This window comes from Triticum urartu, chromosome 2A (assembly GCF_056163025.1).
Source record: "Triticum urartu cultivar PI428250 chromosome 2A, HENAU_Tu73, whole genome shotgun sequence".
NCBI lineage: Eukaryota > Viridiplantae > Streptophyta > Magnoliopsida > Poales > Poaceae > Triticum > Triticum urartu.
The window spans coordinates 1,114,707-1,127,717 of record NC_141874.1 but is presented as its reverse complement, the minus strand read 5'-3'; the positions used below and the strand labels follow the sequence as shown (position 1 = coordinate 1,127,717).

At 41.7% G+C, this 13,011-nt stretch overlaps 3 protein-coding genes across 3 annotated transcripts in view; all 3 read right to left on the bottom strand.

The window, feature by feature from the left end:
* The window catches only part of LOC125534925 (uncharacterized), a 63,485-nt gene that overhangs the window by 42,687 nt on the left and 7,787 nt on the right, over positions 1–13,011 (bottom strand). The gene's annotated exons all lie outside the window — the stretch shown is intronic.
* On the bottom strand, positions 1,099–1,413 carry LOC147982651 (uncharacterized). Its single transcript, XM_087539310.1, has one exon. It carries the CDS (start codon positions 1,321–1,323, stop codon positions 1,099–1,101), a length of 225 nt encoding a protein of 74 aa, XP_087395436.1. The 5' UTR covers positions 1,324–1,413.
* Positions 10,129–11,265, bottom strand: LOC147982650 (uncharacterized). The gene has a single exon (XM_087539311.1). The coding sequence runs from the start codon at positions 11,256–11,258 to the stop codon at positions 10,149–10,151; it is 1,110 nt and encodes a 369-aa protein (XP_087395437.1). The 5' UTR covers positions 11,259–11,265; the 3' UTR covers positions 10,129–10,148.

Genomic DNA, 13,011 nt, shown 5'->3' with positions numbered 1-13,011 from the left:
ACTGTATACATGTCGTGTAATCCGGTTCAGCATCGTAAAACTAAGCATATTGAGATTGACATACATTTTGTAAGAGAGAAAGTAGCGTTAGGTGAGGTGAGGGTTCTTCATGTTCCCACCAGCGCGCAGTTTGCTGATATCTTCACCAAGGGGCTCCCAACCACAACCTTCACCGGCATCCGTTCCAGTCTCAACGTCGTCGAGCTCACCGCTGACACCGCGGGGGGGGGGGGGGTGTTAGGCGATGGACCAGGTCAGCACAGGGGTCAGCGCAGGAGCGTCCCACGCTCCTGCCCACGATCGCCAGGATCCCATGATCGCTCACGACGCCTGCTATATGTATCCCCCATGTACTCTCTGTATGGCAATGAAAATCAATCCACACCAGTTTTACAATTACATCAAGCAAAACACATGCTGCTGAATCAATCACACACAAATTAACAACTTTGTTTCACTGCCTTCCGCAAGCAAGCATCACTCTCATCACACTCACACCAAATGGGGTTGTGTGGCAGTGGTAGACACAACAAACCCACAGCCACATCAAACCCTCCTTATTACAAGCACACTCATAGCAGAAACCAAACCAAACCACACATAGATGATACACAATAGTATCATACCTCACCAGAAAGCAATTAAGCAGGTGCGCACACACATGCAGCATCAAACTAGCACCAATTTATTCTTGGGAAAACACACCAACACAATCTTGGCAAGCAAACACCTGAACCATTGCGGCAACGGCAGCAGTCGACAGCAGCAAGACGTCTCCATCGTGTTGCAACAACCAAACCTACACAACACAGGTAATGATGATACAGTTGATTAAATGGAAGCAGAATGGATGAAGTAAGAAGATCAAGCAATTTGACAAACAGAGGGGAGAGGGATTAACTTAGTTGTTGCTCTACATATGTGTCTATGCAATTTATTTGCTGCAACTATCCAGATAGTATGTAACTGAGTATTTAATCACACAAGGTCTCTACTATGTGTCTACGTACCATGCATATACTATGACAGAAGCATGAAATAAGATTGAAAACAAGAGAGAACGCATGAGTGTGTGTACCTGAATAGTGTCTGGTTGGTTCACCGGAGAACCGAGACTCTCTCCAGGGGCATCTTGTAATACGCCGAGTGGCCAGGCTCAAAGAGGGAAGGGTCGTGGCCAGCCTCCGTCCCATCCCACTCCAGCTTCTCCCACCAATCCTTCTCGCAGTCCACGATGGGGCGGTTGTCTCGACCGACAGCCGGGAGGCGCCTAAGACCCCAGCATCCCCTGACCCTGATGGTCTCAAGCTTGGGAGCAAACATCTTGGCTTCACATATGTGTTGCAGCTTGAAGAGCTGATGCAAGTAGATATGCTTCAGGTTTGGGAATTCCAGTACACCTTTAGGGTAGTCTGTAGCTATTCTTGTCAGGATCTCTGGTTCCACGGGGAACAGCTGCCTTAGATCACCACACAAGACGATGTGGAGGGTCTCCAAGCTTCTCAATGTGTAGAACCGTGACAGTGGGAGGACAAATATGAGCCTCGGGCAGGAGAACAGGTGTACGCTCTGCAGTTTTGAAAAGGAAAAGTTGTCTTCAAAATCCGACATCATTACTTTGCTCCAAATGCAATGGGCCATCAGGAGATCAGCCGCCCAAAAGTTCACTAGTTCTCGAAAGTGGTAGTAATCCCGGATAGTATTGAAGACTGTATGCATCTTGGGGCATCTCACCACGTGACAAGATTTCAGATGTTGCCATCTAAGCACCTTCCCTTCTATGGTCATCATATGTTCAGGGATGACAGTGGTGATGGAAGAATTGTCATGCACATGCAATGACATGGCTTCGTCCATTGCAAAGATGATAGCCTTGATTGCTTGTTCTCTCACCATGTTAGTGTTGCTAATTCCCTTAACAATCTCAACATGGCGGCCTGACGGTTGAAACTGCATTCTATTTTTGTAGTCGTGATCCATAATTATACCGCAAACAGAGACATCAATTTAGGTGCTGCAAGTATAAATATTGTTTTCAGTAACTAGTTTTCTTTGTTACACATGTCTAATTATTTTCAGTACCCAATGCACATTTTTAGCAGATATAAATATTGTTTGGGACACTTTCGACATTTTTCAAATACATTACATACAATTTTTTAAATACATGTTTCCAATACTTTTTTGAATACACGGTAATATTTTTCCAGATACACATTATAATTTTTTTAACGACAATAAACATTTCATAAACTACACAAACATTTTTTTTGCATTGTTACACATTTTAAAAATTGTATACACTTTTTTAAAACACCTGTCACATATAGTCTTTTAAGGGTATGACACTTTTTGTACATTGCATATACTTTTTCTTAAATGTCACAAGCACATTTTTTTGAATCACACGAATATTATTTTACATTGTACAATTTTTCTTAAATGCCACATACATTTATCTAAACTCGTGATATTTTTTAGATGTCACAAACATTTTCTTTACACATTGTTCAGGTCTCAAAATTTGTTCCCAGTTTTACAATTTACAAAAAGTGTTCGCACTTTCAAATTTTATTCAGGTTTCAAATATATTTATGCTTCAAAAAGTGTTTGCTTTTTCAAAATTGATTGCTTTTTCAAAAAATAGTTGTTTTCTTAAAGCATTCAGGATTTTCAAAAAGTGCTCCCATTTTATGAAATGTTCGGACATTTCCAAAATTGTTTATGTTTTGAATATTTGTTTGCCCCTAAAAAATGTTTTCAAAGTTCAACGCTTCGGTGTGTGCTTAAATACATCGGACCTCTTAATATATTACTCGTAGTTGTCTATATTTTTGGCTAGCGGGATGAGCTCGACTCAGCCAGGTCCCAAGTTCGATTCAGCCTGAGTCATTTTTGTTACTTCGGGTTTTAATGAAGAGAAGACTATTTACGCCTTGATTTAACATGCCATATCAACAATCCCTGTTTGGGAACTCACTCATGGTTGAAAATAGACCGGGATCAGAGAGTTCGGTGTGCTGATTTCCGGGATTTGAAGTTTGGGGTTCGATTTAGCTTTCGACTACAAGTTTAAGGTTTATTTCAAAAAAAATCACACCAGCAAGTAGCAAAGTCATACAAGACCCAAGCTATGCCTTGATGGAGTAAAAAGAAAAAGAAAAACTCCAAAGTGATAAAAAAATGAACAACAAGTTACAACAACGACTGTATTCGCACCAATCATTCTTGGCATCACAAGTACAACGAAAAAGTTCTCCAATAGCAACGCCTTCAAGAAGGGGACGACACTCAAGCGCCGCCGTCGCCAGATCCAATCGTTGAAGGTCAGGTAATGGGATTTTCACCCTGGAAAGCAAGTCCGAGCAAATCCGAGCAATGTCTTCAACAATGTAATGACACAAAAACATCGTCATTGCCCTGTATAACCAATCAGGATCTGACCTTAGGTTTTCACCCCGGAGCTCGAGACCGGTACTTGAGAAGCACCAGCAAATCGAAGTCATCATGTAATGTCGCCACCACCTTCCGCGATCCCAGCGGCTATATGCATAGCATGGTCATCGCCGTTGCCAGGTATGCATTCTATCTATGGTTCTATGTTAGTCCACTGCCACTAGTTGCATAGCTTCAGCCTCATTTCTCAAAGCTTCGAACAGCGCCGACGAACCGGTGCTCGGATGGGCAGTCTGAAACAAAAGGACAATAACTCCAGTGTGATCCCTTACCTCAAGAACCTTTTCCATTATATCCGTGTCCAGAATATCTGGCTTAAATCCCACTCCGTTTCCAGTGATAAGGTGAGGCCCTGAAGTTAGGTTCAGTTAGCAGCATGAGAAGGAACAAAAACTAGGGAAGACATCTAGTATGAAAAATAAGAAGATGACATTGATAGCCACCATAGTAGCTAAGCACTTCTCCCATTACAAGAAAGATCAATCTAGTAGGCCAAACTAAACCGATAATTCGAAGAGACTTGCAAAGATATCAAATCATACATATAAGAATACAGAGAAGAATCAAATATTGTTCATAGATAATCTTGATCATAAACCCACAATTCATCGGATCTCGGCAAACACACCGCAAAAAGTATGTCAATCAGATCATTCAACCAATGATGTGATCCCATTAATCAAATGACAACTCTTTGTCCATGGTTAGGAAACATAACCATCTTTGATTAACGAGCTAGTCAAGTAGAGGCATACTAGTGACATTCTGTTTGTCTATGTATTCACACATGTATTATGTTTCCGGTTAATACAATTCTAGCATGAATAATAAACTTTTATCATGATATAAGGAAATAAATAATAACTTTATTATTGCCTCTAGGGCATATTTCCTTCAGTCTCCCACTTGCACTAGAGTCAATAATCTAGATCACATCACCATGTGATTAACATCGATAGTTCACATCATCATGTGATTAACACCCATAGTTCACATCACCATGTGACCAACACCCAAAGGGTTTACTAGATTCAGTAATCTAGTTCACATCGCTATGTGATTAACACCCAAAGAGTACTAAGGTGTGATCATGTTTTGCTTGTGAGAGTATTTTAGTCAACGGGTCTGCCATATTCGGATCCGTATGTATTTTGCAAATATCTATGTCAACAATGCTCTGCACGGAGCTACTCTAGCTAATTGCTCCCACTTTCAATATGTATCCAGATTGAGACTTAAAGTTATCTAGATCAGTGTCAAAACTTGCATCGATGTAACTCTTTACGACGAACCTTTTGTCACCTCCATAATCGAGAAACATATCCTTATTCCACTAAGGATAATTTTGACCGCTGTCCAGTGATCTACTCCTAGATCATTATTGTACTCCCTTGCCAAAATCAGTGTAGGGTATACAATAGATCTGGTACACAGCATGGCATACTTTATAAAACCTATGGCTGAGGCATAGGGAATGACTTTCATTCTCTTTCTATCTTCTGCCGTGGTCGGGCTTTGAGTCTTACTCAATTTCATACCTTGTAACACAGGTAAGAACCCTTTCTATGACTGTTCCATTTTGAACTACTTCAAAATCTTGTCAAGGTATGTACTCATTGAAAAAAAACTTATCAAGCGTCTTGATCTATCTCTATAGATCTTAATGCTCAATATGTAAGCAGCTTTACCGAGGTCTTTCTTTGAAAAACTCCTTTCAAACACTCCTTTATGCTTTGCGGAATAATTCTACATTATTTCCGATCAACAATATGTCATTCATATATACTTATCAGAAATGTTGTAGTGCTCCCACTCACTTTCTTGTAAATACAGACTTCACCGCAAGTCTGTATAAATCTATATGCTTTGATCATACTATCAAAGCGTTTATTCCAACTCCGAGATGCTTGCACCAGTCCATAGATGGATCGCTGGAGCTTGCTTATTTTGTTAGCACCTTTAGGATTGACAAAACCTTCTGGTTGCATCATATACAACTCTTTCTTTAAGAAATCCATTTGCCAGATTTCATAAAATGCGGCAATTGCTAACATGATTTGGACAGACTTTTAAGCATTGATACGAGTGAGAAAATCTCGTCGTAGTCAACACCTTGAACTTTGTCGAAAACCTTTTGCGACAATTCTAGCTTTGTAGATAGTAACACTACTATCAGCGTCCGTCTTCCTCTTGAAGATCCATTTATTTTCTATGGCTTGCCGATCATCGGGCAAGTTAACCAAAGTCCATACTTTGTGCTCATACATGGATCCCATCTCAGATTTCATGGCCTCAAGCCATTTTGCGGAATCTGGGCTCACCATCGCTTCTTCATAGTTTGCAAGTTCGTCATGGTCTAGTAACATGACTTCCAGAACAGGATTACCGTACCACTCTGTTGCGGATCTCACTCTGGTTTACCTACGAGATTCGGTAGTAACTTGATCTGAAGTTACATGATCATCATCATTAGCTTCGTCACTAATTGGTGTAGTAGTCACAAGAACAGATTTCTGTGATGAACTACTTTCCAATAAGGGAGATGGTACAATTACCTTATCAAGTTTTCTACTTTCCTCCCACCCACTTCTTTCGAGAGAAACTCCTTCTCTAGAAAGGATCCATTCTTAGCAACGAATGTCTTGCCTTCGGATCTGTGATAGAAGGTGTACCCAATAGTCTCCTTTGGATATCTATGAAGACATATTTCTCCGATTTGGGTTTGAGCTTATCAGGATGAAACTTTTTCATATAAGCATCACAATCCCAAACTTTAAGAAACGACAACTTTGGTTTCTTGCCAAACCACAGTTCAGATTGTGTCATCTCAACGGACTTAGATGGTGCCCTTTTAAACCTGAATGCAGCTTTTTTTAATGCATAACCCCAAAACGATAGTGGTAAATCGGTAAGAGACATCATAGGTCGCACCATATCTAATAAAGTACGGTTATGACGTTCGGACACACCATTATGCTGTGGTGTTCCAGGTGGCGTGAGTAGTGAAACTATTTCACATTGTTTTAACTGAAGACCAAACTCATAACTCAAATACTCTTTCTCCACGATCAGATCGTAGAAACTTTATTTTCTTGTTACGATGATTTTCCACTTCACTCTGAAATTCTTTGAACTTTTCAAATGTTTCAGACTTATGTTTCATCAAGTAGATATACTCATATCTGCTCAAATCATCTGTGAAGATCAGAAAATAATGATACCTGTCGCGAGTCTCAATATTCATTGGACCACATACATCAGTATGTATGATTTCCAATCCATTGTTTCGAAGAACGGAGTCTTAGTCATCTTGCCCATGAGGCATGGTTCGCAAGCATCAACTGATTCATAATCAAGTGATTCCAAAAGCCCATCAGCATGGAGTTTCTTCATGCGCTTTACACCAATATGACCTAAACAGCAGTGCCACAAATAAGTTGCACTATCATTATTAACTTTGCATCTTTTGGTTTCAATATTATGATTATGTGTATCACTACGATCGAGATCCAACGAACTATTTTCAATGGGTGTGTAACCATATAAGGTTTTATTCATGTAAATAGAACAACAATTTATTCTCTTACTTAAATGAATAACCGTATTACAATAAACATGATCAAATCATATTCATGCTCAATGCAAACACCAAATAACACTTATTCAGGTTCAACACTAATCCCGAAAGTATAGGGAGTGTGCGATGATGATCATATCAATCTTGGAATCACTTCCAACACACATCGTCACTTCACCCTTAACTAGTCTCTGTTTATTCTGCAACTCCTGTTTCGAGTTACTAATCTTAGCAACTGAACTAGTATCAAATACTGAGGGGTTGCTATAAACACTAGTAAAGTACACATCAATAACATGTATATCAAATATACTTATGTTCACTTTGCCATCCTTCTTATCTGTCAATCACTTGGGGTAGTTCCGCTTCCAGTGACCAGTCCCTTTGCAGTAGAAACACTTAGTCTCAGGCTTAGGACCAGACTTGGACTTCTTCACTTGAACAGCAACTTGCTTACTGTTCTTCTTGAAGTTCCCCTTCTTCCCTTTGCCCTTTTCTTCAAACTAGTGGTCTTGTCTACCATCAACACTTGATGTTTTTCTCGATTTCTACCTTCGTCAATTTCCGCATTACGAAGATCTTGGGAATCGTTTCCGTTATCCCTTGCATATTATAGTTCATCACGAAGTTCTACTAACTTGGTGATGGTGATTAGAGAATTCTGTCAATCACTATCTTATCTGGAAGATTAACTCCCACTTGATTCAAGCGATTGTAGTACCCAGACAATCTGAGCACATGCTCACTAGTTGAGCGATTCTCCTCCATCTTTTAGCTATAGAACTTGTTGGAGACTTCATATCTCTCAACTCGGGTATTTGCTTGAAATATTAACTTCAACTCCTGGAACATCTCGTATGGTCCATGACGTTCAAAACGTCTTTGAAGTCCCGATTCTAAGCCATTTAAGTATGGTGCACTAAACTATCAAGTAGTCATCATATTGATCTAGCCAAACGTTCATAACGTCTGCATCTGCTCCTGCAATAGGTCTGTCACCTAGCGGTGCATCAAGGACATAATTCTTCTATGCAGCAATGAGGATAAACCTCAGATCACGGATCCAATCCGCACCATTGCTACTAACATCATTCAACACAATTTTCTCTAGGAACATATCAAAATAAACACAGGGAAGCAACAACGCGAGCTATTGATCTATAACATAATTTGCAAAATACTACCAGGACTAAGTTCATGATAAATTTAAGTTCAATTGAATCATATTACTTAAGAACTCCCACTTAGATAGACATCCCTCTAATCCTCTAAGTGATTACGTGATCCAAATCAACTAAACCATGTCCGATCATCACGTGAGATGGAGTAGTTTCATTGGTGAACATCGCTATGTTGATCATATCTACTATATGATTCACGCTCGACCTTTCGGTCTCCGTGTTCCGAGGCCATATCTGTATATGCTTGGCTCGTCAAGTATAACCTGAGTATTCCGCGTGTGCAACTGTTTTGCACCCGTTGTATTTGAACGTAGAGCCTATCACACCCGATCATCACGTGGTGTCTCAGCACGAAGAACTTTCGCAATGGTGCATACTCAGGGAGAACACTTCTTGATAATTAGTGAGAGATCATCTTATAATGCTACCGTCAATCAAAGCAAGATAAGATGCATGAAAGATAAACATCAAATGCAATCAATATAAGTGATATGATATGGCCATCATCATCTTGTGCTTGTGATCTCCATCTCCGAAGCACCGTCGTGATCACCATCGTCACCGGCGCGACACCTTGATCTCCATCGTAGCATCGTTGTCGTCTCGCCAATCTTATGCTTCCACGACTATCGCTACCGCTTAGTGATAAAGTAAAGCATTACAGCGCGATTGCATTGCATACAATAAAGCGACAACCATATGGCTCCTGCCAGTTGCCGATAACTCGGTTACAAAACATGATCATCTCATACAATAAAATTTAGCATCATGTCTTGACCATATCACATCACAACATGCCCTGCAAAAACAAGTTAGACGTTCTCTGGTCAATAACCAATAGCGGAACCTGGATGCTCATATTGGCTCCTACATATTCTACGAAGATCTTTTATCGGTCAGACCGCATAACAACATACGTTGTTCCCTTTGTCATCGGTATGTTACTTGCCCGAGATTCGATCGTCGGTATCCCATACCTAGCTCAATCTCGTTACCGGCAAGTCTCTTTACTCGTTCCGTAATACATCATCTCACAACTAACTCATTAGTTGCAATGCTTGCAAGGCTTATGTGATGTGTATTACCGAGAGGGCCCAGAGATACCTCTCCGACAATCGGAGTGACAAATCCTAATCTCGAAATACGCCAACCCAACATGTACCTTTGGAGACACCTGTAGAGCACCTTTATAATCACCCATTTACGTTGTGACGTTTGGTAGCACACAAAGTGTTCCTCCGGCAAACGGGAGTTGCATAATCTTATAGTCATAGGAACATGTATAAGTCATGAACAAAGCAATAGCAACATACTAAACGATCGGGTGCTAAGCTAATGGAATGGGTCATGTCAATCAGATCATTCAACTAATGATGTGATCCCGTTAATCAAATGACAACTCTTTGTCCATGGTTAGGAAACATAACCATCTTTGATTAACGAGCTAGTCAAGTAGAGGCATACTAGTGACACTCTGTTTGTCTATGTATTCACACATGTATTATGTTTCCGATTAATACAATTCTAGCATGAATAATAAACATTTATCATGATATAAGGAAATAAATAATAACTTTATTATTGCCTCTAGGGCATATTTCCTTCAGGGAGTACATATTAAGTCGTCTCACTCTCCCGGGACTCGAGAGTGGAGTGGAGACACACACAAAGAGATGATTAAGCATGCATGCATGCAGGTGCGGCATCAAGCAAGCTAGCACCGATTTGTTCTTCAGCAAGCAAACACACGTCCACCGTTGCAAGAAGGCGTCCACCGCCACTGTCATAGCAAGGTCTTTTGCCAGCATGCCTCAAACCTACACAACATATCACCAACTATATATCATCCATTTATTATTACACTCACACCTACACGAAGCAAGATGCAAAACAATGAAGAACGCACGTACCTGGATAGTAATAGAACGGTCACTTCACCGAAGCACAGAAACTCTGGGCAAGGGCTTCTTGTAATGCGACGGGTGGCGTCGCTCGAAGAGGCATGGGTCGTGCCCAGCCTCCAGCCCGTCCCACTCCAGCTTCTCCCACCAGTCCTGCTCACAGTCCACGACGAGGCGACGGCTATCTTGGCTGACGGCGGGGAGGCGCCTGAGATCCCAGCAGCCCCTCAGCCATACCCTCTCGAGCTTGGGAGCATGCATCTTCACCTCACATATATGTTGCAACTTATGGAGCTCATACAGATGGATGTGCTTCAGGCTCAGGAACTTAAGTACACGTTCTCCGAGGCCCGAATGGACAGGGAACACCGTCTTTAGATCACCACAATTGACAATGTGGAGACTTTCTAAGTTCTGTAAATATGACCCTTGAATACCCCACAATAACGGAAGCACAAATGCGAGCCTTGGGCAAGAGTACAGGTGTATGCTTCGCAGTTTGGCAAAGCAACGAGTTTCCGTGCCACTCCAGATCCTTCCTTTGCTCCAAATGCAGTGTGACATCGGTAGATCAGCCGCCCAAAAACTCTCTATTTCTTTAAAGGGATGGCCATCATAATTAGTCGTGAAAACTGTGTGCATCTTGGGGCATCTCACCACATGACAATGTTTTAGATGTTCCCAGTCAAGATCCATCCCAACTCTAGACATCATGTGTTCAGGGATGACAGTGGCGATGGAAGAATTGTCATGAACATGCAGCGACTCGGATTCATTCATTGCAAACATGATAGCATTGATTGCTTCTACACTCTCCACGCTAGCGTTGCTAACTCCCGTACCAATCTCCACATGGCAGCCCGATGGCTGAAACTGCATTCCATTATTGTAGTCGTCATCAATAATTATGTTGCCAACAGAGACATCAATGTAGGTGCTGCAAGTATTGGGGTTTAATGACTTTGGTTGAGGAGGACCCATTATTTTCCCACTAGCACCAGGGCCCATCTTCTCCTTCATATAGCTTTGTCGCTTAACATTGGTGGTACAAGGGACACAAAGATTTAGATGGAACCTATCGCTCTTCCAACAGAATCGAGCATTGCTTTGTAGTACCAAGGACTGAAAAAACCTTATGTCCATTATAGTAACATATACTTCATGTAGTTTTGCTTGAACATGATAGACCGAGGAATCAATGTGCAACACTGTCAGTGTTGGCAGAACCTCTTCTGGCCATAAAATGGCATGGAGCTGCATACATCCCAACAGAACAATCTATTGAAGACGTGGGACCTGCACCACCCGAGTTGTGAGGTCAAGTGTCTTGACTCTTGTGCCTAAGAGGTATAGCTCCTCAAGGTTCGGAAGTGATCCACGCAGTGTGAAGTCAGACAATCTTGCACAGCCAGCCATGGAGATGCGACTTATTTTGGCTTCCTTGTAACCATCCTTTTTTGGTCTGGCATCTAAGCTGAATGATTCAAGGGATGGAGGGAGTCCTTCTATAACTTTCAAACCACACAACCATCTAGAACCAGAGTCTTGAGGCTAGTTGAACTTGACAAGCTGGGCAAACCTGTCTCCAAAGAGCAGCATGTAGGGTCAATAACTCGAAGCTTGTGAAGATTTTGTGGCTGTCCCAATGCAAAAATGATGTGCCAAAACATTCCATTCTTTATATGTACTTCCCTAATGTTTGCAGCCATCTGCTTTATTATCTCTGGTGATGAAGGCAGATGCCAGTCTGTATTGTGTATGTCTATCACCCATAGGCTCTTCAAAAAATCCATATCTTGCTCCTCATCTTCTTCTGCTCGCTGGTCCTTGCAGCCATCTAATCCAAGGAATCTCAACTTGTGGCAAAGACGAAAAGGAGGAGAGGAAAAACTGAAGGTACAGTGGCATAACTTGAGCACACGAAGTTTGTCCGATTGATGAAACATGTCATTAGGTAAGGGTCTTAACAATGGATGAGACTCTCTTGCGAGGAAAAATGATGTTGATTCTGGATGCACAAGAGAGCTGTCCTTGGACAATATCCACCGTTTCAGAGGTGTCTTCAGTTCTGTGCCAAAAGTGGGCAGTGCATTAGATGAATAATCCTCTGTGTTTATGTGTTGATGCAGATCAGCTGCAACCTCCCAAGCTTCATCACCCTGACCTCCTTGTATAATCCCATCACAGACCCAATAGTTAGAAGCATGGGTGGCCCAGTCATAGTCCATGATATTGCCTCCTTGAGAATTTAATGACAACAGATACAAGCAACACTCAGTAGCTGCTTCACCAAGCTTATCTTTGTACCCAGCAATTTCTGCAGCCTCTATTTCAAGCAAAAAATTCCACCCCTGAACACTGTATGTATCAAAAAGAAAAAGATGGGAATCATCCACCTTCTCAGTAATTAGTGGGATGAGCCGAAGCCTGCCCCTGAAGGTCCACAATACTTGAGTCGTACCGAACCTTGCCGACAGACGAATGCCAAAATCATCCAAGTCTATTGTGTTATCGCTCCCATTATGGAAGAGCACCAAGCATTTGTGTTCTCTTGTGGCCCGATGAATCTCTGCCCCAACATATTGTAGCTCAGCTCTTGAGCTTTCATCTACCCCTATGAAATCATCTTCTTCATCTTGCCTATCAAAAATATCCATTACCCATCGAGGAAGCTTGAGTTCTTGTGCGATGGTCCTCTGGAGCGCTCTTCGGCTTTTCCACCTCGAGCAATCGACGTGGATGATCTTGTCGAATTTCTTCAGCAGAGATGGTGGAGGGTCTTGGGCTATGGCTCTAAGCAACGCCGAAGCAGCCAGCCCACCCGTTCCATCAAAATAGATGGCCTTGTGTGCAGTACTGCTTGTATCCTCTAGATAAGGGATTATATCTCTAACCG

Coding starts and splice junctions, on each gene's coding strand:
- LOC147982651 (XM_087539310.1), bottom strand. CDS start 1,323: ATGTTTGCTCCCAAGCTTGAGACCATCAGGGTCAGGGGATGCTGGGGT.
- LOC147982650 (XM_087539311.1), bottom strand. CDS start 11,258: ATGGACATAAGGTTTTTTCAGTCCTTGGTACTACAAAGCAATGCTCGA.